The sequence below is a fragment of the Budorcas taxicolor genome, chromosome 11 (genome assembly GCF_023091745.1).
Source record: "Budorcas taxicolor isolate Tak-1 chromosome 11, Takin1.1, whole genome shotgun sequence".
In the NCBI taxonomy this organism is placed as follows: domain Eukaryota; kingdom Metazoa; phylum Chordata; class Mammalia; order Artiodactyla; family Bovidae; genus Budorcas; species Budorcas taxicolor.
The window spans coordinates 106906064-106931927 of NC_068920.1; the positions used below are offsets into that span (position 1 = coordinate 106906064).

The following is a 25864-nucleotide window of genomic DNA, read 5'->3' on the forward strand; positions in this document are numbered from 1 at the left end:
GCAAAAGAGTTGGACACGACTTAGCAACTAAACAACATCATAAGTACATACATTTTTATTTGTCAGTTATACCTCAATAAAGCTGAACAACAACAAAAAAGCTGGAGAAGTGAAAAAATGTTTAAATAAACCTGTGGTTTTAAATGGTATTTCAGGAGTCGGGATACATGTAAATACTGCGTGAAGATATTTAGATTTCTTTTCCATTCTTTGCTTGTTTGTTTGTTTAGTTTTGTACTCCCATTGCATCTGCCTGGTTGGTTAAGGATGGCAAAGTCATTCCCATCAGTCTTTTTGATGATACAAGTTACGCCCCCAGTGATGGAGTTTTAGAAGATGAAGAAGATATTGTAGAAGCTGCCCGGGGAGCCACAGAAAACAGTGTTTACTTGGGTGAGTGGATGTCTCTTATCTTAAGATAGTACATGTTGAGTCCAGGTTTTATTTCTACGTGGTCTCTCCCTACTCCAGCTGTGCGTATAGTAGTTTTAATTCCTTAGTACATTCTCTGGCCTTAAGATTTATACTTTGATTTCTGTTCTGCAGTGTTTTCTCATTCTTTCAGTTCTGAAACTTCTAATTACCATACTATATTTTTTTTCTCAGAGACCTTTATTTAAAATGCTTAAAAATGTTGCCATTATGTAGCATGGTTTCATGATGTATCCTCAAAGTCTAAAACTTTTTACATTTGTATTTGTACCTCTATCAACTTGCTCCCTCTTAAAGATTATGTTTAGTTTTTTCTATACAGCTTATCTGAAAAATTAAAACAAAATTCATGTGTGCTACTGGGCAATTGAAAGCCTTTAATATAATATATTTTGAAAACCCTAAAATCTAACTATTTGAACTAATTTTGTGGCCAAATACTCATAAAATTCTTTTAGCGCTATCAATGTGCTACCCACCCCTCAATCTCAGTGAAATGCAAGAATTTGAAAAAGTAACATGTCACACACATGATATGATAGTATTTAATTGAATTGTTAGTATCTTGTGAATGATAGTGTTTAGGTTTTCTTAAAGAAAAGGTTACTTCATCTAAGCTATTAGTTTCCTAAGAGTACAATTATTTCTTTCAATTTTCCTGCCAGAGGGGTTTTCCAGTTTTTACCAAAGATTATTCAGTGAGAAACATTGTAACTTGTACATAACTTTCCTGCCCTGTTTTTGTTGAATAACCTTTGGGTCAAATTTGAGTGCTTCATGCATGAGTCTTTGAAAAGAGCTGTGTAGCACATGAATCAATAACTGAAATTTGTCTAATTTTATTAAATCAAAATGAACCTTTTTGAAAAAAAAAATCATTGGCACTTGATTCTAAATGTAATCGACAGGGTTCTGGTTGATTTAGGAATGTACAGAGGCCAACTGTATCTGCAGTCATCAGTCAGAATTTCAGAAAAGTTTCCTACGAGTCCCAAGGCCTTGGAATCTGTCAATAGTGAAAATGCTATTATTCCTTTGCCAACCATCAAATGGAAACCTCTAATCCGTAAGTGAACTGTGAACTTTTACAAATGTTATTAAGATGTTCAGAGGCCTGATCATGACTGTCTTTGCCCTAGTTTTGAGTATCACAAGGATCACAACTATTATATAGTCTGTGCTTTCTAATGGCCTGCTAATGGCTCAGCAGGTAAAGAACCCGCCTGCCAATGCAGGCACAGGTTCGCTCCCTGAGTCGGGAAAATCCCCTGGAGGAGGAAATGGCTACCCACTCCAGTGTTCTTGCCTGGAGAACCCCATGGATAGAGGAGCCTGGTGGGCTACAGTCCATGGAATCGCAGAGTAGGACACGACTGAGCACGCATGCTCGTACTTTCTAATAAATGGGGAAGGTATTTCAGAAGTTAATGAATTTTGATTATCATTTACAACATGATTTCATCAAAGCAACAGCTGCTTCTGTAGAAATCAGTGTTAATAAAATGTTTCTGTAGACCATTCTCTGACTATGCCTTGGTATCATTTAGTTTATATTTATATTAAGAATATTTGTGAAACATTATCTGGCTGTCACATCATATTCTTTGAGACACTCAAATGAATTGAATTCAAATATTAAGCCATCTGTTTTCTTCAGCTGTCTTTCTGTACCTTGAATATGTTTTTTAATCACATATACCACATCATATCTTAATGACTTATATAAATGATTCATCTTCTCTACAACACTGCTTTTCAAGGGAAAAAACCTTGGGCCATTGTTTGACTAACATATTTAAACTGAACTGTGGTTGAATATCTGTGTTTTGAATGAATGAGGCATATACATTTTCATTAAAATCACAACAGTTAAGATTTCACTGTTTTCTTATAGATTCTCCTTCTAGAACTCCTGTCTTGGTGGGGTCTGATGAATTTGACAAATGTCTTAGTAATGATAAGTTTTCTCACGAAGAGTACAGTAACGGTGCACTTTCAATCTTGCAGTATCCTTATGGTAAGTGTGATTACATTTGAACTGAAAATGGTGTCTGATTTTTGTATTTATTTTAGTTTATTAATTTGAAGTTAATTAATAGAATTCAAATGCAGGGTAATCAGTTGGAGGGTAAAAAATCAAATATCTTGGGAAGCAAATGTTGTATATGGTGGCCAAGGTTCCAAAGACTGTTTGCAGGGTTTTGTCACGTGCTAGATTAGACACACCTAACTTACCTCTGTCTCTATTCCTTCATCTGTAAAACAAAGAGGTAATAATCCTATATATCTATTTATCGAATTGTTCTAAGGTCTAAATGAGATAGTGCAGTCTTTTTCTGTTTTGACGTGTACACACTGCTATATTTATTCATTCTAAACATTCTATTTATCTTTGGCTGCACTGGGTCTTCGTTGCTGCGTGTGGGCTTTCTCTAGTCGGGCAGAGCAGGGGCTACCCACCGTGAGTGCGCAAGGGCATCTCATTGTGTTGGCTTCTCTTGTTGCAGGGCCCACGCTTTAGTGCACGAGGGCTTCAACGGCTCTGGTGCACGGGCTCATTGCTTGTGGCTTGTGGGGCCTAAAGCATGCAGGCTTCAGTAACTGTGGCTCAGTGCTTGTGACTCAACAGGCTCTGGAACACAGTTGTGGCACATGGGCTTAGATACCCCTCAGCATGTGGGATCTTCCCAGACCAGGGATAGAGCCCATGTCCCCTGCACTGGCAGGTGGATTCTTATCCACTGCACCACCAGGGAAATCCAATAATGTTTAGTCTTAATTAGCACCAAGTCTGGAAACAGTAAATGTTCAGTAAGCATTAGTTTTTGTTATTAGCTCTTATTTAATGATCAGCTTATATAATATAGTCTATGTAATATCCGTCTGTATAGTGAAAATAGATGTTTCCCATAAGAACTATGTGAAAATGCTATACAATGGGATTATTTTAATTTTGTATTAAGACAAGGAAAATTAGCATGGAAGTCGAAAATAGGTGAAATTTGGCATGCAGCACGTTCCTATTTATTTAGGAAAGTGAAAGTAAAGTCGCTCAGTCGTGTTCGACTCTTTGCAACCCCATGGACTATAGCCTACCAGGTTCCTCTGTCCATGGGATTTTTCAGGCAAGAATACTGGAGTGGGTTGCCATTTCCTTCTGCAGGATATCTTCCCTACCCAGGGACTAAACCCAGGTCTCCTGCATTGTAGGCAGATGCTTTACCATCTGAGCCACCTGGAAAGCTGGGTATATTCAGATATGAAAGTTGAACATCTTTTGAACAGTTGAACATTAAAAAAAAAATCCTCTAATCTGCATTAGGCAAAAACATAGGTTCATCATCAGTTAGTTACCCTAGATGGTAGAACTGGGAAGTTATTGTAGAATTTAAATTGATTTAGTTAAAAAAAAAAAACAAGGTACTAAAGTCTGTTGTTGATCAGCATAAAAGGTAAAAGAAAACTGTGTAATCTGCCCACACGGTGTAAAACAGAAGTTAAAAAGAAAAGTTGCTTTCTAGGACAGGCTCATTTTGATAGCCTGAAATGAACCAGAGAGCACAGTGGAAATGTTTTCCTTTCCTTGTGAAGAATGAGTCATGCTAAAATTTGGTATTTTGTTGTGGCTAAATGAAAGGAAAGTTTAAAATCCTTGAAGGAAGTTTGAATACTAATTTTATTTTCCACTTAAAGGATTGCATTATTAATGAGATAATGAATAAGAGTTTTTTTTAGTCATATTATTATTTAATAGAAAGAAAGTGATGTTATGGAATAAAGAAAACTATATCTGTAGGAAGAAAAAGCACAGTAAATGAGGCTGTGGAAATGTGCAAAAGAAGAGATGAAACTTTAGAAAAAGGAATTGAAAGTGTTATAAGTCATAGGGAATGAGATAATTATTAGCAATTAATGGTGGAACTATATTGGTTTATCTTTTTTAAAAAACCTACTTCTAATGTTTATTTTTTTGAAGATAATGGTTATTATCTGCCATACTATAAGAGGGAAAGAAACAAACGGAGCACGCAGATCACGGTCAGATTTCTTGACAACCCGAATTACAAGAACATCCGCAAAAAGGACCCTGTTCTTCTCTTACACTGGTGGAAAGAAATAGTTGGAACTATCGTGTTTTGTATTGTAGCAACAACTTTCATTGTACGCAGACTCTTCCATCCTCATCCTCACAGAGTAAGACATTTTTTAGAATCTCATTTATTTCAAAGTGTTGGGACTATAGATAACTCTGTGTGTGTGTGTGTGTGTGTGTGTGTGTGTGTGTATGCGCACATGCGCATACGCCCATGTGCTGGGCCAGGGGTACATTTCCTTAAATTTCACCCTAAAATCACTGTTGCCTATACTTTTGTTTCCACGTGCTTGTCACCCTTCGTTCACTCTTCAGCCCTGGCTCCACCCTGATCATTTCCCTTCCCTTTGACAAAGAAAATGCTGTTGTTTTGTGTTCTTCTAATACGTTTTCTCAGTATTGTTTGTTCTTCCATGTTATTTTACAGCCTAATATTGTTAGCTAACTTCAATTCAGCTTTTGTACTGAGAGTGATTTTTTTCCCCCACCTCTTCAGCAAAGGAAGGAATCTGAAACTCAGTGTCAAACTGAAAATAAATATGATGCTGTCAGTGGAGAAGCTAATGACAGTAGCTGGAATGACATAAAAAATTCTGGATACGTGTCACGGTAAGAGTCTTACGCTAGAGTGTATGTGTGTGTTGTAGCTTCTGGTGGTAACTGTTCAGATCCAGAAAGGAATAGCCTTAGAGAACAAATGGATTGCCAGAACGGAGAGGAGTGGGACTGGTGGGTGAAATAGCTGAAGACTAGAGTAGTTGTTCATTTGACATGTGCTCTAAACCTCCAGTTATATGGTAAGTCACAGGGATATAATAGACAGTGTAAGAAATATGGTCAATGATAACTGCAGTAACTGTCTATGGAAACAGATGGTTACTAGACTTACCGTGGTGATCATTTTATATTGTATACAAATGTCAAATTGTTATATAGTGGCACCTGAAACATACATATTATATGCCAACTATGTTTCAATTAAAAAAGAAGAAACAACCTCTAAACTAAGATCTTGTTTAACTTTTTTCTCTTTAATGTATGTGTACTAAGTCGCTTCAGTCATGTCCAACTCTTTTTGACCCTGTGGACTGTGGCCCATCAGGCTCCTCTGTCCATGGGATTCTCCAGGAAAGAATACTGGAGTGGGTTGTCGTGCCCTCCTTCAGGGGATTTTTCAGACCCAGGGATCAAACCCTATTCTCATATCTCCTTCATTGGCAGGCGAGTTCTTTACCACTAGCGCCACCTGGGAAGCCCTGAAACAGACTTATCCTTTAAGTTACTTAAACTCATTCAAAGTGGCATATAAGATGGATAGAAGTTTAGTGTTACAAAACTTTAGAATTACAGCCACCATGTATGTCAGTTACATCTCAGTAAAACTGAAATTTAAAAAAGAATTATGGCCACCAAATTGAGTTGTTAATTCAGATAACTTAGTTATTGAGGGTTTACCATGTACTGGGCTTGACATTAATAATTGATAATTATTACATACTAAAATATGATATAAATGATAGTTAATTATTATATTATTAGAGTATGATGTAAATCTCCTGTGTTACCAATCCTCAGTTATTTATCTCATCCTTATTCTGTCTAAAATAAAAAGCAGAAAAATGGGAGAAATACACCAATAGAATAGATCATTGTTAAAAGCAGAAAAAAAAGATTGGTTACTTAAAAAGCAGCCAATTCAAATAATTTGAAAGTAAAATATAAGTAGAGAATCTGTTAACAGATCTGTCAGGTGTATAGATTTTAATGCTTTGTGGGACTAAAAATAATGCTGTGGTTTGGTTTTCTTATTCCATGGATTATTGTTACATTTCCCCTTGGTTTTGATAGCGTGCCTAGCACTTCCGTAATGTGGGGACAAGGGGAAGTTCTGTATGAAACCTATTGCTTAATATCCAGGATAACAACAGCTTTATGACAGAAAAGACTGATAATTACAACTAAAATGTGTGTTATTTTGATTATCTGTGGATTTATCTAAGCTGCATTCATACTGTATTCTCAAAAATTGAGAATTGACTGTAATCAGTATGTTCTAGCAAAACGTACTAGGTGACCAGCAAGTGGTAAAGGCTTTAATATCCTTGCTAATAGAGATGCTGACTTATATGTCAGCGGCCAACACCAGCAGCAGGCAGGGAGGGAGAGGAGAGGGGCCCATCAGCTCCACAGGCAATTCACTGCCCAAGCCGTTCATTGTTCATTCAACATCGGTGCTGAAGAACTGTGTACAGGACAGTAGCTCAGGCTTTGGGGGAAATATCAACAAACCAGACTGGGCTTATCACCTGGAGAAGCTTAAAGTCTGTGGAGGAAGGTGATACTAGATAAAACATAAACATATAAGAAAAAAACCATGAGCTAAGTGACTAATCCTGACCATGATGATTCAAGAAGGTGTCATAAATGAGGTCACGTTTTAATTAAACCATAAATCATGAGTGACAGGTGGAGATGGAGGGTGAGTGGGGTATGATGAATAAGCATATATTTGTAAAGCTGTTCTGAAGAGGATTGGAATAATGTACTCTAAAATTGAATCAGACTTAATTTTCCTTTCATTGTATTCAATATGAAGAGAATGCTGTTGTTTTTAAAATACCGGAGATCTGTGTAATACCTGGTGTTTATTGAGTGCCTACTATGTTCTAAGCATCATTAAGAGCATGAACTCTGGATTTAGTCATGAATTTACATCCTAAGTTGGGACCTGAGTCAAGGTGATACTTAGGTTTATAGAGTCTGTAATCATGTATAGGATATGATTTTATATATAATGGATATATCTCTTTTTCAAAAGACATATCCACTTTTACATTAGTGTTTTCTTTAATGTAGGAAGATAATTCAGTTGGCCCTCCAGGAGGAGGACGTGAATTTCATGGGCTTTTGCAGTTGGGGAGATGGATTTGTACTGAAGTACCTTGAGTAGGTATTTTTAGGCATACAGATTATTACTCTTCATTCTCTGGACAGTAATTGGCCCATGGAGGGTTGGGATATATTGTCTCTTCTCCTATCACCATGCTCTAACCAGCTGAGCCAACTGCTAAATTAATAGGAGTGTGCAAGTCATAAAGTAATAAACTTAGCCTTATAAGGGACACCAAAGGTGATCAATCTAGTTCAACTCCCCTTTTTGTGGCTGGAAGAATATCTTCCACAGCACACATGCATGCATTCATTTATTGATTGATTCATGCATTATTCGATAGATATTTGTTAGACCTGCTATTTGCCAAGTAAAACCAGACTATGGAAATACAAAGAGAAAAAAGAATACTTTCTTGCAGTCAAGTCTGTTAGTCCCTCAGTTATGTCCAACTCTTTCCAACAGCATGGACTGTAACCTGCCAGGCTCCTCTGTCCATGGGATTCTCCAGGCAAGAATACTGAAGTGGGTTGCCATTGCCTTCTCCAGGGGATCTTCCTGACCCAGGGATCGAATTAGGTCTCCTGCATTGCAGACAGTTTCTTTACTGTCTGAGCCACCAGGTAGTCAAGTCCCCTACAGTTCAGTGGCAGTGGAGAGACAAAGCTGCATGTAAATAACTGCAAAATAGTTAAGACTTAATTTAAATATTCCATGTACTGTGTGCAAAGTGCTATAAGATCATTAAGATAGGGTTCTAGGAAGGCCTTACAGAGGTGGTGAGATGAGCAGAATGAATGAAGAATAGAGTTTTATTAAGTCCAAATAAGTTCCCATTGGAGCAAATAGTGGAAGCAAAAGCCCTCAAGTTTGAGAAAACCTGGTGCAAGCTGACTGGAACATACAGAGCAGAGCAGCAAGGCCAGACATTAATGGGGAAATAGGCTACCAAGTGGAGGTCTGCCTGTAAGTGCCAGATGGTGAGTTAGCTTCTGTCCAGATACCTTTGGTGATGAGCACACTGTCTCCTGAGGCATCTCAGCAAATTTCAGATAGCTTTGGTTCCTAGAGAAATTTCTGGATAAAAATGTACTTAGCGACTTCCTTGGCTGTCCATGGTTAAGACTGCATGCTTCCACTGCAGGGGGCACGGATTTGATCCCTGGTCATAGAATTAAGATCCCACATGTTGCATGGTGCAGCCAAAAAAAAAAAGTTATTTAAATATAATAGGACTGATTAAATCTTTTCCATAAAATACACAGGCACTGACATAAGAGTAAAATACATTTTCTACTTGAGTACAGAATGCCCCAGGAGATAAAAGGTTAGAGAATTAAGGATTAACTATTTTGATGGGTGATGGAAAGTATTGGATAGGACAGAAGAGTTTTTAAATTGCTGTGAAAAGACAGCCTTCAGAATGGGAGAAAATAATAGCAAACAAAGCAACTGACAAAGAATTAATCTCAAAAATATACAAGCAGCTCCTGAATCTCAATTCCAGAAAAGTAAACGACCCAGTCAAAAAATGAGCCAAAGAACTAAACAGACATTTATCCAAAGAAGACATACAGATGGCTAACAAACACAAGAAAAGATGCTCAACATCACTCATTATCAGAGAAATGCAAATCAAAACCACAATGAGGTACCATCTCACACCGGTCAGAATGGCTGCTATCAAAAAGTCTACAAACAATAAATGCTGGAGAGGGTGTGGAGAAAAGGGAACCCTCTTACACTGTCGGTGGGAATGCAAACTAGTACAGCCACTATGGAGAACAGTGTGGAGATTCCTTAAAAAACTGGAAATACAACTGCCATACAACCCAGCAATCCCACTGCTTTCCATACACACTGAGGAAAACCAGAATTGAAAGAGACACGTGTACCCCAATGTTCATCGCAGCACTGTTTACAATAGCCAGGACATGGAAGCAACCTAGATGTCCATCAGCAGATGAATGGATAAGAAAGCTGTGGTACATATACACAATGGAATATTACTCAGCCATTAAAAAGAATACATTTGAATCAGTTCTAATGAGGTGGATGAAAGTGGAGCCTATTATACGGAGTGAAGTAAGTCAGAAAGAAAAACACCAATACAGTATACTAATGCGTATATATGGAATTTAGAAAGATGGTAACGATGACCCTATATATGAGACAACAAAAGAGACACAGATGTATAGAACTGTCTTTTGGACTCTGTGGGAGAAGGCGAGGGTGGGATGATTTTAGAGAATAGCATTGAAACATGTATATTACTATATGTGAAACAGATCGCCAGTCCAGGTTCGATGCATGAGACAGGGTGCTCAGGGTTGGTGCACTGGGATGACCCTGAGGGATGGGATGGGGAGAAAGGTGGGAGGGGGGTTCAGGATGGGGAACACATGTACACCCATTGCTGATTCATGGTAACGTATGGCAAAAACCACTACAATATTCTAAAGTAATTAGCCTCCAATTAAATAAATCGAGAAAAAAAATTGCTGTAAGAATAAGTGATTAACAAGTGATTCCCCATGAAGCAGAAGCTTTTTAACTTTTTATAAATTTCCCAGGGAAAAAATTAAAATGTGTTTGCTTCATTTATACAAATAGAAAAGCAAAGAAAGCTAAAAAAGAGTTTATTTACAGTCTATTAAGATAATTTCTAGATTTAGTTTATACAAAGCAAAACTTAAAACCATTACAAACTTTTATAAATTTACTTTTCTTTTTTTAGGTATCTAACAGACTTTGAACCAATTCAGTGCATGGGCCGTGGCGGCTTTGGAGTTGTCTTTGAAGCTAGAAACAAGGTTGATGACTGCAATTATGCTATCAAGAGAATCCGTCTCCCCAACAGGTAATGGATGGTACTTTTAGTGAACTTGGAGTTGGAACTGTATTATCTAATCTCATAGGCAATATGTCCTTCTTACTGTACTCCATGGAGACTATAGAAAACATAGTTTCTGAATCTTATGTCCTAAGTGCCACCAGGTAATCAGCTCTTTTAAAACTGTCATCTACTCTGACCGCTTTGTATCCTCTTAAAAAATATGCCCTGTTTTTGATTCTTAACAACTCAGGGTATTCCTACAGTGAATTTTGATAACTACAAACTTCTAATACATATCACCATTGAAAAGTAATCTATATTTATTGTGGAAAATAAGAAATAGTATTAAAATAAAGACCAATCCATGTCTGCTCTACCCAGTAATAAACACTTTTAACATTTTAGGGTATTTTCTTTTGATTTTTTTTTACTGGTCATAAATTTACCTCATTGGTAGCACAGTTATCAATATAATGCAGTTTATCTATTGCTTTCTTTGTTGTGTGCTCAGTATTTTCCTTGCAATTAAGGATTTGTTATTGAAATGCTAAAATATTTTGAAGATGTTTTATGACTGGATAATAGTCCAATGAATACTTGTGCCATATCTTATTTAACTGTTTGCTGTTATTAAATACTTAGGTTTCCAATTTGTTGAAATTAAAAATAACTTAGCAGAAAATTTTGATCACATCTATTTCCTTAGGATAGATTCCTGAAAATAGAATTTTGGGCTCAGAACATGTGCTCCTTAAAATGATTGGCTTTCAGTAATACCTGTCTTGCCATCAATTGTTGAAGCCTCCTATGGCTTCTTTTCTTTAAATAATGAATTTATTTATTTTTGGCTGTGCTGGGTCTTTGTTGCTGCATGAGGGCTTTCTCTAGATGTGGCGAGCAGGGGACTTCTGTTACTGCAGAGCGCGGGCTCTAGGGCACATGGGTTCAATAGCTGTGGCACACAGGCTCAGTTGCTCCAACCGGGCATGTGGGATCTTCCTGGACCAGGGACCAAACCTGTGTCCCCTGCGTTGGCAGGTGGATTCTTAACCACTAGACCACCAGGGACATCCTCTCCTCTGGATTCTTGATTAAACATTCACTAATTGCTGGACTATCATTCTAATGAATAGTTAAACGTGCTGTCCAACAGATAGAGACACAGGAGTGAGACGGTCTGAGTGAGACAGGCTGGAAGCTGGGACCCTTTGCTGCGATGCTTGCACCTGGACACACTTCTCCTCAAGCAACAAAATACAAAGAAACTATTAATACATAGGACTAATAAATAAGCGCATGCATGTGCAGTTGTGGCGAATTGTGGACAAAAGATACAAAGAGACCAAAAAACCCAACTGCCTCCTTTGAAGATCCTGGAGCAAGAGCAGGGTACTGCGCATGCCCTCTGCACACAACAACACCTAAGGGGTGGGCAGACCACCTAAGTCACCCCACTGGCGCAACCCCTGGACACATGCCTACACTCACCCCATGTAAGGAACCAACTTGCTCCTCCTCGGGCAGCGAGTGAGCAAGGGAACCTGTTGTTTATTCTCGCTGCCCCTGTTATAGCAGGGGCCCCCATAAAGCCTTGCCTGAATTTCTTATCTGGCTTCTGATCAATTTTTATTGATTAAGGAAGCCAAGAACCCTGGTTGGTAACATGAGTGCTTTGATATATAATTTTCTTTTCTTTGGTATATAATTTTTGAGTTTAAATATTCCTATATATTAGGCTCTGCATAGGATGTAAAATTAAGAAAGGCTTCTGCCCTCCAGACCCTGTAACTATTTGAGGCCCTTGTATATGTACTCAAATAACTGCAAAGCGAGGAAGATTGTCACCCATGGCTTAGCTTAGTAAATAGGTTCTCATGAAGAAAGCACAGATGTAGCCAAAAAGCAGTCAAAGAAAGCAAGCCTTATGATGGTGCTGATGTCTGCACCATGTTCAAGGGGAGCCTGTCCCTTGGTGGACACACATGTAGGGGAAGGACAGCCAAATGCGCTAAATGGGCTGAGTGTAGTCTCTAGGCAAACACTCACAGAAGTGTAAAGATTAGTAAGGATTCTGGCATGAGTGAAGCAAGGGTAAAAATGAAGGGGTAGGACATCCCTGGTGAAGCAGTGGTTAAGACTCCATGCTTCCACTGCTCAGGGCATGGGTTTGATCCCTGGTCAGAGAACTAAGGTCCTGTAACCTTTGCAGCATGGCCAAAAAAACTGGAGGAGAGTATGGAAGAAAGATGGGAAAAGTGGCTTCCAGCACCTGAAATGCCAGGCAGAGGAGTTTAGAGTTTACTCCATAGACAGTCAACTTTGTGCCTGTAAGCAGAAGAATGACATGATCAAAGTGGAGGTGGTATGTAGTAAGAGACAAGCATGTAAGCATATTCAGTAGATTTTTTTTTTTTTAAGAAGGTCAATCCTAAGATGCAGAGCATTAGTGCAGCAGAAGTGGAGACAGATGAGGAAGGAATCGCTCAGTCGCTCACTCGCGTCTGACTCTGTGGCACCCCATAAACTGCAGCATAACAGGCTTCCCTGTCCTTCACTATCTCCCAGAGTTTGCTCAAACTCATGTCCATTGAGTCAATGATGCCATCCAACCATCTCATCCTCTGTCGCCCCCTTCTCCTCCTGCCTTCAGTCTTTTCCAGCATCAGGGTCTTTTCCAATGAGTAGACTCTTCAAATCAGGTGGCCACAGGATTGGGGCTTCAGCATCAGTCCTTCCGGTGAATATTCAGGGTTGATTTCTTTTCAGATTGACTAGTTTGATCTCCTTGCAGTCCAACGGACTCTCAAGAGTCTTCTCCAGCACCACAGTTCAAAAGCATCAATTCTTCCACACTTAATCTTTTTTATGGTCCAAATCTCACATCCGTATATGACTACTGGTAAAGCTATAGCTTTGACTATATGGACCTTTGTAGGCAAAATGATGTCTCTGCTTTTTAAATGCTTTCTAGGTGTGCCATAGCTTTTCTTCTAAGGAGCAGGCATCTTTTAATTTCATGAGTTCAGTCACCACTACAGTGATTTTGGAGCCCAAGAAAATAAAGTCTGTCACTGTTTCCATTGTTTCCCCATCTATTCTCTATGAAGTGAGGAAGAAATGAGTGTCAGGAATTAAAAGGAGGAGGTGATAGGATTTGGTCACTGAATGTGAAGAATTCAGAAATCTATTGGAATTTTCAGGGCAGGACCATTAACAGTAATAAAGCCCAGCGAGAAAAATGGGAGTAGCTGCCTCTCTCTTGGGGAGGGAAGAGAATATAGCATCTTCATTAATATTATGTTGTTTCAAGCAATGGTGGAATCCCTTGAATGTGAGCTTAGATCCATCAGAAAAGGTGTCAGTTCAGTTCAGTTCAGTCGCCCAGTTGTGTCCAACTCTTTGCGACCTCATGAATCACAGCACGCCAGGCCTCCCTATCCATCACCATCTCCCGGAGTTCACTCAAACTCAAGTCCATCGAGTCGGTGATGCCATCCAGCCATCTCATCCTCTGTTGTCCCCTTTTCCTCCCGCCCCCAATCCCTCCCAGCATCCGAGTCTTTTCCACTGAGTCACCTCTTCATATGAGGTGGACAAAGTACTGGAGTTTCAGCTTTAGCATCATTCCTTCCAAAGAACACCCAGGGCTGATCTCCTTTAGAATGGACTGGTTGGATCTCCCTGCAGTCCAAGGGACTTGCAAGAGTCTTCTCCAACACCACAGTTCAAAAGCATCAATTCTTCGGCGTTCAGCTTTCCTCACAGTCCAACTCTCACATCCATACATGACCACAGGAAAAACCATAGCCTTGACTAGATGGACCTTTGTTGGGAAAGTGATGTCTCTGCTTTTCAATATGCTATCTAGGTTGGTCATAACTTTTCTTCCAAGGAGTAAGCGTCTTTTAATTTCATGGCTGCAGTCACCATCTGCAGTGATTTTGGAGCCCCCCAAAATAAAGTCTGACAGAGCAGATCAAATTCAGATGGTTTTCTGCCTAAACATTACTGCCTGTGATATTCAGTGAAAGTGAAAGTGTTAGTCACACAGTCCTGTCCGACTCTTTGCGACCCCATGGACCATAACCCGCCAGGCTCCACTGTCCATGGAATTCTCCAGGCAAGGAGTGGGTTGCCATTCCCTTCTCCAGGGTATCTTCCTGACCCAGGAATCAAAGCTGGGTCTCCTTCATTGCAGGCAGATTCCTTACCGTATGAGCCAACAGAGAAGCCTGAGGCTTTAAACAGAGAAGGATACACATACAGGCCTTTTGGATTCTTGTATATACCTTGTCGGGGTGCTTCTTCTCTGTCCTCCAGAGCTGCCAGGCTGAGCCTTCTTTTCTGAATACTTCACTTCCACCTCTTCATCTCCCTATTAAGGAATGAGCATTAAGCAATTACCTTTAAGGGTCTGTAGTCATTCATTTTTCGTCAGTTAAGAACTCTTTATTTGAATGGATGAATACACTTGTAGCACTTATTTCTAGAAGAGAAAAGAAATATTATACTTTTTAATACAACACTTGGTTGGTTTTTAGAATTATGCTACTAGGCTGATTTTTCTGTTTCTGATTTTTAGAATCAAGCAAGAATTCTTTTCTTATCATTTTGCAATGTTGGATATAATTGCTTCTTCAGAGCAACCTTCAGTGTCTTCTTTGTTTCTCTGTTTCAGGGAATTGGCTCGGGAGAAGGTAATGCGAGAAGTGAAAGCCTTAGCCAAGCTTGAACACCCAGGAATTGTGAGATATTTCAATGCTTGGTTGGAAGCGCCACCAGAGAAGTGGCAAGAAAAAATGGATGAAATTTGGCTAAAAGATGACAGGTAACTTGGTTTGACATAGACTTAAAAATGAGTGTTTCTTTCAGGTTAGTCTTTGACTTCCATGAATACAATATCTTTTCTATTACTATAACTTCAGAGGTTTTTTTGGTTTTGTTTGTTTGTTTGTTTTTAAACAAAAGAATAGCACATTACTGATTCTGTTATCATGTTTTAGAATATTCTGTAGTTACGTAAGTTGGTTTAGTTTTTAGAACATGAACTTCTTTTTCCTTTTTTTGTCCAGAACGTGAATTTCTAAACTCATTGGTAGATAGGGCTCTACGGTTTATAATTCACTGAGGGATTTACAGTAGCCTTTCTCAATGAGAGACGTTGTCTGACTTCTGTCTCCATTTTTTATTTTCAATTTTCATTTAGTTTCTTAGGGTTGATGGTTAGCAATTTTACAACTCCTTTCTGAAGTAGTTTTAAACTACTTGTGTTTAAAAATACATGAACTTAGGCAACCTGTAGATAATTCTTATGTTAAATATGCTATTCCCAAGGAGAGAAGGTCATTTTAAAAACTACTAAATAAAAAGAAAAAGGAAACAGGTTACTTACTAAAGGGCTGGAGTAAAAATAGACTACTTACTCAATAGCATGAGTACACGTGTGTATGCGAGCCTGTGCATACTCAGTTGTGTCCGACTCTGTGACCCAATGGACTGTAGCCCACCAGGTTCCTACATCCATGGAATTTTCCAGGGAAGAATACTGGAGTGGAATTTCCTCCTCCAAGGGATCTTCCCCACCCAGGGATCAAACCTACCTCTTCTGTGTCTCCTGCATTGGCAGGCGGATTCTTTACCACCGAGCCACCTAGGAAGCCTACTTACTAAGTAGACTACTTACTAAAGAGCTGGAATAAAATTTCTGCCTAAAAGTACCTAACACAGCTCTGGATCCACATGAGGTGCCTAGTTAGCTACAGTGACCACTGTCTATAGCCCAACCACAGAAAGACCAGGAGAAGTGGCTCTGTATGTCAAGGCCTGATTTGGATGGGGGCTTCCAAATCATAGGTACTGAGGGCTCCTGGCCTTGATCTTCCTTTGTGCTTTGTGTTTTACGTGGAACCTGGCTGCTCTGGGCATGACAGTCCCAGATAACAGTTTCTGTTACGAAATCAAGCTTTCCAGTTAAGGAATGGCCCGACTGTGGTCTTTGTCTCCTGTGGCTTGTTTTCATTAAATTTCTGTGTCCTCCTTTGGTGACTGGCTTTATTATAGTTGAAGCTTTGGAAGCAAAGGGTATAGTTACAACATTGTAAGTCAGCTATACCTCAGTAAAAATAAATCAATAGAGGGTAGGAGGGAGGCTCAAGAAGGAGGGCATGTATGTATACCTATAGCTGATTCATGTTGTACAGCATGCATGCTGAGTTGCTTCAGTTGTGTCAGACTCTGCAACCCTATGAACCGTGGCCCACCAGGCTCCTCCCTCCATGGTATTCTCCAGGCAAGAATACTGGAGTGGGCTGCCATGCCCTCCTCCAGGGGATCTTCCCGACCCAGGGATCAACCCCACATCTCTTACATCTCCTGCATTACCAGTAGCACCACTTGGGAAGAACATAACATTGTAAAACAATTGTACTTCAGTAAAAAAAAATGATTTAAAAAAAAGATACTCAAAAAAAAATTAATAAACAAGCAGACAGAGGATGTAGTTCATGCAATTTAATCTGCACATGTTCTCTCTTGTGCCTTTTACTTCTCCCACTCAGCACGGACTGGCCGCTCAGCTCTCCTAGTCCCGTGGATGTACCTTCTGTTAAAATACGCAGAATGGATCCTTTCTCTTCAAAGGAACGTATTGAAATCATAGCTCCTTCGCCACACAGCAGCAGGTCTTTTTCAGTTGGGATTTCCTGCGGCCAGACCAGTTCATCCGATAGCCAGTTCTCTCCGCTGGAGTTTTCCGGGGTGGACCACGGAAATGTGAGCAAGTCAGCAGATGCAGTATGCCAACTCCAGGACAGCTGCCTTACAGACTGCGATGGGGAGGATGGTACCATGGATGGTAATGATGGAGGGCACTCCTTTGAACTTCGTCCTTCGGAAGCTTCTCCTTATGTAGGGTCCAGGGAGCGAACCTCCTCGTCTATAGTATTTGAAGATTCTGGCTGTGATAACGCGTCCAGCAAAGAGGAGCCCAGAATGAACCAACCGCCGGTGGGCAACCATTGTGTGAATAAACTAACTGCGCTCCGGCATGCCGGTAGCAAATCTTCTTCCGAACCTACTGTGTCTGTTTCTCCGTCAAGACCGACCACTTTAAGTTTAGACCTCGCTAAAAGCTCGGTGGGGAAACTCCAGCCCAGTTCGCCCAAGGTGTATCTGTACATCCAGATGCAGCTGTGCAGAAAGGAAAACCTCAAAGACTGGCTGAACAGCCGCTGCACCATTGAGGCGAGAGAAAGGAGCGTATGTTTGCACATCTTTCTGCAGATTGCAGAGGCGGTGGAGTTTCTGCACAGCAAAGGGCTCATGCACAGGGACCTCAAGGTCTGTTATCTGTGGTTTGTCACTCGAGGGTTTCAACCTGTTTTATTTTTCTATTTATTTATTTCATTTACTTGTTTTTGATCAATTTAAAATTGATCTTATCTATTCATTTATTTGAATGTATTGGGTCTTTGTTGCAGCACATGGGATCTTTCAGTGCGGTGGCTTCTCTTGTTGCAGAGCACAGCCTCTAGCGTGCTTTGACTTCATTAGTCGTGGTGCATGGGCATGCTGCAGTCCATGGGTCGCAAAGAGTTGGACATGACTGAGCAACTGAATTGAACTGAACTGATGGGCTTAGTTGCTCCCCAACACGTAGGATCAAACCAGTGTCCCCTGCATTGGCGGGTGGATTCTTAACCACTGGCCCACCAAGGAAGTCCTTTACTTATTTATTTTTCTTTTTAGAAGATTGACTTGACTTTTCTGAACCACTTTTCAGAGTCAGACCCATCTGGGCCAGCCCCCTAGGAGCTGAGTGACTGCACATCTCAGCCTCAGTTTGTTGTTATTGTTCAGTCGCTTAGTTGCGTCTGACTCTTGACCACCACATGGACTGTAGCCAGCCAGGCTCCTCTGTCTGTGGGATTTCCCAAGCAAGAATACTGGAATGGGTTGTCATTTCTTTCTCCAGTACTTATTTATTTTTATTGAAGTAACACAATGTTTTGTTAGTTTCAGGTGAACAGCAAAGTGATTCAGTTATATATATATTCCCAGTTGAAAAGTTCTTTACTGTGTTCATTCTGACCTGTCATTGAGCCTAATGTTAAGCCTTCTAGGCCCTCTAACCTTTTTATATTTTGGTCATGTGTTTCTCACATGTCAGTCTCAGCATAATTGCCAGCAGTTCTCAGGGCTTCATGTTTTAGAGGTGCTGGGAAGAAAAGTATTTTTTTCTGCCGCTGTTGATCAAGAAGTCCTGGATTTTCTTGTAATTGATAAGCCAAGGACACACTGTTGTTGTTCAGTTGCTGGTTGTGTTCAACACTTTGTGACCCCATGAACTGCAGCACACCAGGCCTCATGTCCCTTACCATCTCCCAGAGTTTGCACAAGTTCATGTCCATTGCATGCCGACCAATCATCTCATCCTCTGATGCCCTCTTCTCCTTCTGCCCTTAATCTTTCCCAGCATCAGGGACTTTTCCAAAGAGTCGGCTATTCCCATCAGGTGACCGAAATACTGGACACATACCCATCCCCAAACCAGTCTTCTGGCCAGGAGCTGGGATTATGCTTATTGGTGGATGCAAGCTCTAGATACCACCTCCAGATAACATCCCACATGAACCATGAACTTGCTGCCCAGAAGGAAATTCCTAAAGTCACTTCCAGATGCTTCCGGTGGAAGCATAGAGGGATGGATAGATGCTGGAGAACCAAAAAGGAACCAAAGTCTGTTAGTGTTGGGTGCATAGAAGCTGACACTAGAGCCCAGAGAGGGGAAGAATGAGGAAAATGAAGGCAGCACAGTCTAATCCTATCTCTTGTACAAGGTTATTTGAGGAAGAGTATGGTGTTGTGTGCTAAGTCACTCAGTCCTGTCCAACTCTTCTTGACCCCATGGACTGTAGCCCACCTGGCTCCTCTGTCCATGGGATTCTCCAGGCAAGAATACTGGAGTGGGTTGCTGTTTCCTTCTCCAGGGGATCTTTCTGACCCAAGGATTGAACCTGCGTCTCCAGCATCTCCTGCATTGGCAGGCAGATTCTTTACCACTAGTACTACCTGGGAAGCCCCATTTGAAGCCCAATGAAAGTATATTTTATGAGCTAAATGGCTTTTTTCCCCCCTTCTTTCAAAGGTCTATGAATGGTGGTCATGTTATCTGAGGTTAGAGTAAGCTGTAGGGAAAGATGATAATATTATATATGCATATATATATATATGTATATATATATTTTTTTGCTGTGGACCATTTTTAAAGTCTTTATTGAATTTGTTACACTATTATTTATGTTTTGGTTTTTTGGCCAAGAGGCATGTGGGATCTTAGCTCCCCAAGACCAGGAATCCAACCTGATTCTCTGCATTGGAAGGCGAAGTCTTAACTTCTGGGCTGCTGGGGAAGTCCCAAGATGATACATTTCTTGTGCAAGATTTTGAATTTGAGGAGCCCATGGTTAGGTATATCCAATGAACAGTTGCATATAAGAGTTTAGAATTCGGGACAAGGTATATGGGAGCCTGTATTAGACGAGACATCGTAAGATTGTAGTTAAAAGAATTCCCTGGCAGTCCAATGGTTAGGACTCTGCACTTTCACTAATGTGGGGCCCAGGTTCAATCCCTGGTCAGGGAACCAAGATTCCTCAAGCCGCACAGCCAGAAAAAAAAAAAAAATATATATATATATATATATATAAAAAGATTGTTGTTAAGAGCTGTTTTTCTCCTTGACAGCCTACATTTCCCTTTTATAACAAGCCCAAAGATCAGTCTGTCTCATTCACTCACCATGTAGTAGTGATTTGCTACCATAGGGCAAGAATTGGACATGTGGCAGTGGAGCAGATACCCTTTTCTCACGGAGCCAGACTGTCTGGGTTTGAACCTGCTCCACTCCTTACTAACTGGGTGACCTTGGGTGATTTACTTAGCTTCTCTGGGCCTCAGTTTTCATACCTGTGAAAGGAGGGACCAATAGGACTAAAAGGGTTATGAGTTGCATGCGTTAATAATAATAAATGGTAATAAACCACTTAGATCATCTTCTGGCCTATTGCAAGTGCTCTGTATGTGTTTGTTATTATTATAATCATCCTTTAGGTCAGAAATGTAGAGAAGCTTGCCGAGAGAGTGTATAGAATAATGAGATTTAATGTTATGTGGCTGCCTGGATGGGAAAAGGAGTTTGAGGGTGGATGGATACGTGTGTGTGTGGCTGAGTCCCTTTGCTGTTCACCTGAAACTGGCATAACATTGTTAATTGGCTGTACCCCCAATACAAAATAAGAAGTTAAAAAAAGGATAAGGAGATTGAGGATTAAGCACCCTAGATACTAGGGAATGTGAATCTCTAAGGATTTATTTAAACAGATGTTCAATGAATACTTGCTCCCCTTACCTTTTCTTTATTCACAGTACTTGTCTAGAATTGAAGGATTGTTTTCATTTTCATATTAGTCCATTGTAAAGGGAAAGATGCTTGAGAATATCAAGTGTCCTGTATTTATTTTCTGTAGTCATTTAAATAGTTCTCTTCCCTGTCTGTCCTCCATACACACCCACTGTGCTTTTATATGCTTTTTTTTTTTTTTTCAGCCTTCCAACATATTCTTTACAATGGATGATGTGGTCAAGGTTGGAGATTTTGGATTGGTGACGGCAATGGACCAAGATGAGGAAGATCAGATGGTTCTGACCCCAATGCCAGGTTACGCCAGGCACACGGGACAAGTGGGGACCAAGCTGTATATGAGCCCAGAACAGGTGAACTGTTTCTTTTCCTTCTGAGGAATAAATAGCTTTTTGTTAAAATAGTTTTTTTAGGTATGCTCTGTCCTTTTTTTTTTGGCCATGAAGTCTGGCATGCAAGATCTTAGTTCCCTGACGATAGATCGAACCTATGCTGCCTGCTTTGGAAGCATAGAGTCTTAACCACTGGACCACCAGGGAAGTCCCTAAATAACTTATTAATTAGGATGGCAGCAAGCTAGATGTGCCCCCGTGAATCTCCATCTGTGCTGCATTTAAAATACCCAATAAAATAAAAATCTGAAAATGATGAAAACTGACAGTAGTGTTCCACAGGCAACACAGCTAGGGTGCAATTCCTGCAAGCTGGATTGGGGGTGGATAAAGAAATATACTCTCAATGCATGAAATGTGCTTGCCCTCTGAACCAGAACCTGACAACAGCCAGAAATTTACTGTTTATTTATTTTTGGCCCTGCTGGGTCTTCATTGCTGCACAGGCTTTTCTCTAGCTGTGGCAAGCAAGGGCTGCTTTTTGTTGTGGTGCGCAGGCTTCTCATTGTGGTGGCTTCTCTTATTGCAGAGCACAGGCTCTAGGCAGCGGGCTTCCGTAGTTACAGGCCATGGGCTCTGTAGTTGCAGTTCCCAGGCTCTAGATCACTGGCTCAATAGTTGTGGCCCACGGGTTTAGTTGCTCTGTGGCAGGTGGAATCCTCCCAGACCAGGGATCGAACCTGTGTCTGTTACATTGGCAGGCAGACTCTTTACCACTGGACCACCAGGGACGTCCCAGAAATTTAGAGGAGACTTTGAATGTCCTCCTCCCAAACCTAACTCTCATTTCCCCTTATGTGAACTAGGTTGGAACTGTTTTCAGAGACAGTTGAAGGTAGTTTAGCGAACTGCCCTCTGTGTTCATCCACAGGCACGGCAGGAAACAGCGGCGGACAGGCTGAGCTGTGTTGCCTTGTGGGAAAAACTCTGTAAACGGAACGGGAACCCGGAAGTGGGGGGAGCAGGGCATCCTGGGAGATTCAGTGTAGCATCCCCAATGCTGATGATATTCACAAGCTTATAGAAGCTTAGGTGAGTGGTTCTTAGACTTTTTGGCCAGTGCCTGTTTATACTTAAATATGATTGAGAGCTTAATAATTTTTCTTGTGAGATTATGTCTATCAATATTTGCCACATTATGGATGAAAGCAGAAATTTATAAAATTTTAGTAATTCAATTAAAAATAACTGTCTTAAATTTATCAAATATACTTTCTGAAAAATAAATATTTTCCCAAAGAAAACTGGTGAGAATAGTGGTATTTATTTCCATTTTTTTAAAGCTCTTTACTGTCTGACTTAAAAGGGTTAGATTTCATATCTGCTTTTGCATTTAATCCCTTGAACTATGTTATTTTGGTTCACGTATATTAAGCAAATCTGACCTCAAACAGATACGCAGTGGGGAAGGGAGGATCATTTTAATATCATTTTCAGGTAGATGTGGGCATCACCAAAACTCAATTAGCAAAAGTTTCTGAAGTTTCTGAAGAATAATTTGCCCTGTGGAATCTAAAACCATAGCAGTGGACATTCTGTATTCTGTTACTGTAACACCCATTTCACACTTTGAATGGACCTCTTTTCCCACACATGAGTTTTTAAAGTTGTGCATTGGTCATTTGGAAACTATTGGGTCTCTACATTATGTGTCTTCCAAAAATTGTCACAATTCATTGTTGTTGTTGTTGTTTAGTCGCTAGGTCGTGTCCAACTCTTTGCAATGCCATGGACTGCAGCCACCAGGCTTCCCTGTCCTTTATCATCCCCCAGAGTTTGCTCAAACTCATGTCCATTGAGTCGGTGATGCCATCCAACCATCTCATCCTCTGTCATCCCCTTCTCCTAGTCCTCTCAATCTCATATAATATTTTTAAAAATCATCAATATTTTAATATCACCAACCAAGCTCACCAGAAAGGGCTTTTAAGTATTAGGAAAGCTGTCAGGTTCCCAGTGATGGACACAAATTTTCCAAAATTCTAAAGTTCACTTCAAAGTTCAACTTTTATCTTTGGCAACAACTGTCAGTTTTCCTTGAAGTGCCATTCTCACTTCATTCATCTTTAAGAAAATACTTTCAGGTATCCAAGTCTGAATAACCGCAGTTGGTCTACCAGTTTTTCTTTCAAGTCAAAGTGGTGCTCGATGAGAAGAGCTCAATGAGAAGTTCATATAGGAACTCGAACAATTACATCAATGCTTTCTCTTGAGACAGCATTTTACTTCAGCGTGGAGCAGAACTGCTTTATGAACACTGCTCATTGTGTCACACAGAATAGTAAAAAGATGCATGCCTAAGGGGCAAGACATAATAAAATGAATCAGTTTTACTGCTTCAGCAAGGATATTTTAAGTGAAATTGTCCTCTCTCTTACTTCCACTTTCTATTTTTCTCTTTTCTTTCTTGCTTTCTCTTTCTTTCCCTCTTTTTCTTTCTCTTGCTGTTGCTTTCTTTCTCGCTTTCTCTTTTTCCTTTTCTCTCTTTCTCTTTCTCTCTTCCTTTCTCTTTCTCTCTCTTTGCTTTCTCTTTCTCTTTCTTTCTTCCTTTCTCTCTCTCTCTTGCTTTCTCTTTCTCCTTTTCTCTCTTCCTTTCTCTTTCTCTCTCTCTTGCTTTCTCTTTCTCTCTTTGTATCTCTTACTTTCACTTTCTCTTTTTTCTGTTTCTCTCTCTTTTGCTTTTTCTTTCTTTCTTTCTCTCTCTCACTCTCTCTCTTGCTTTCTCCTTTTCTCTTTCTCTCTTTCTTTTTCTTTCTTGCTCTCTTTTTTTCTCCCACCCTACTCCCCCAGTATGTAAACTGAAGAACATAATTACTACTAGTATGGTTTGGTGCCACTGCCTTAATTCATGCTAAGATTCAGCAGAGCAAATGTCAACATAGTGAAAAGACAAATCATCTTAGAATTGTTATGAAAATAGTCTTGACTTTGTAGACTTCCTGAAAGGATGTTGGGATCCCCAGGGATCCATAGACCACACTTTAAGAACCAATGGATTTGATTATCTTTGGAAGGTTTCATCAGAGATGAGTCATAGGAATCGGCCTTTATTTTACTGTTGTACAGTATCCTTCTAGACTGCCTGAGTTGTTTGCATTATTCAAGTGTATTCTTTTTCATGCTTAACATTTTCATTTTTTAATTTAATTGGTCTTTTTTAATATAGTCCTATACTTAGACACCTTGAATTTCAAGATAAAGGACAAATAGTATTAAAGTATTTAGGTAGGGGTAAAAACAGGTTACAGCTTAAAGAGCTTGTTTGCTGTAACACTCAACCCTAGAAGACAATAAACCAGTAAGTACAGTTTTGATGAAAAATAGTTATGACCTGCAAATCATGTTTCTGGACAAAAGTCATTCGTGTAAAAGAAAATAGGCATTTTTAGGTAAATAAGAGTGAAAATAAATCTTAGGGCATTAGCTAGTGGTCCAGCGGTTAAGACTCCATCCTTTCACTTTCAGATGTTTGATCCCTGGTTGGGGAACTACGATTCTGCATGCCTCATGCTGTAGCCAAAAAATTTAAAAACTAAATAAAGAAATAAAAAGAAATATTGATGTGAGTATTCTCAAAGTTCCGGCCTTCTTGGCCTTTGCCAAGTGTCAAGTTATGTGCCTAGCTTCATTTTCCCAAATGAAAGGCTTCTTATGAGTCCTAGGAGGTCACTTTATTTTGAATGAGACCTTTTTAAGAGTCTGTTGGGTTGTAATTCATTTGTTCCTGTTAGCAAATAAGTTTTTGTTGAAGGCCTTCTCTCTACTTAGCCTCGTTCTAGATGGTAGGAATACAAAAGAAACAGCTCCCTTCCCTCCAGGTCTTTATAATCTAGTTGTGAAAAGTAAGAAATAACACACATGGAAAATACAACCGAGAATGCAGAGAAGTCCATAATTAAGTGCCGTAATGAGGGCTAACCACAGTTGATGAGTGGTTTGGAAGATTTTCTCATAAAAATAGGTGAGGACTAAGATAGTCAGAAATGAGAGATTTGCTTTAGATAGTGCCGGCTTTGAAAAACTTCACCTCAGGGGTATGGGGGCAGCTTTTCCTGGCTCCTGGCTTCCGCTGGGCCTATTTCACTGATGCATATCTCAGTGCTATACCTGGGCTTCCTTCTGTGATGCTGAGTAGTTTAATTACACTTGGTGTGGGTGACTTGAAGAAAAGAGGCTTCAGAGATGATTAACTCTTTGCTAACATTTTTACCTGCAGGATTACATTTAAACCGTGGGTGACTTGAAGAAAAGAGGCTTCAGAGATGATTAACTCTTTGCTAACATTTTTACCTGCAGGATTACATTTAAACCGTGGGTGACTTGAAGAAAAGAGGCTTCAGAGATGATTAACTCTTTGCTAACATTTTTACCTGCAGGATTACATTTAAACCGTGGGTGACTTGAAGAAAAGAGGCTTCAGAGATGATTAACTCTTTGCTAACATTTTTACCTGCAGGATTACATTTAAACCGTGGGTGACTTGAAGAAAAGAGGCTTCAGAGATGATTAACTCTTTGCTGACATTTGTACCTGCAGGATTACATTTAAACCAAGTAGGGACTAAGTCAGTGTTGGGGCTCACTCATGCTGTATGGTCATCTACGATACTGTCTCTGTGACTGTTCTTCTGATCTTCTTTATTTGGGATTTCAGATTCATGGCAACAGCTACTCTCATAAAGTGGACATCTTTTCTTTGGGCCTCATTCTGTTTGAATTACTATACCCGTTCGGCACTCAGATGGAAAGGGTCAGGGTAAGTTCTTCCCCTCCTCTCCAAAACGGCAGAAGAAAATACTCTT

General features: G+C 40.0%; 1 protein-coding gene across 1 annotated transcript in view; it reads left to right on the plus strand.

Moving 5' to 3' along the window:
* The window catches only part of EIF2AK3 (eukaryotic translation initiation factor 2 alpha kinase 3), an 81665-nt gene that overhangs the window by 47202 nt on the left and 8599 nt on the right, over nucleotides 1-25864 (plus strand). Inside the window, exons 6-15 of the mRNA XM_052648887.1 lie at nucleotides 231-393; nucleotides 1358-1498; nucleotides 2327-2449; nucleotides 4409-4626; nucleotides 5022-5134; nucleotides 10153-10275; nucleotides 14930-15079; nucleotides 16809-17589; nucleotides 20857-21024; nucleotides 25717-25818. Coding sequence (XP_052504847.1) covers nucleotides 231-393; nucleotides 1358-1498; nucleotides 2327-2449; nucleotides 4409-4626; nucleotides 5022-5134; nucleotides 10153-10275; nucleotides 14930-15079; nucleotides 16809-17589; nucleotides 20857-21024; nucleotides 25717-25818 — 2082 coding nt within the window. The remainder of the gene's footprint in view (nucleotides 1-230; nucleotides 394-1357; nucleotides 1499-2326; nucleotides 2450-4408; nucleotides 4627-5021; nucleotides 5135-10152; nucleotides 10276-14929; nucleotides 15080-16808; nucleotides 17590-20856; nucleotides 21025-25716; nucleotides 25819-25864) is intronic.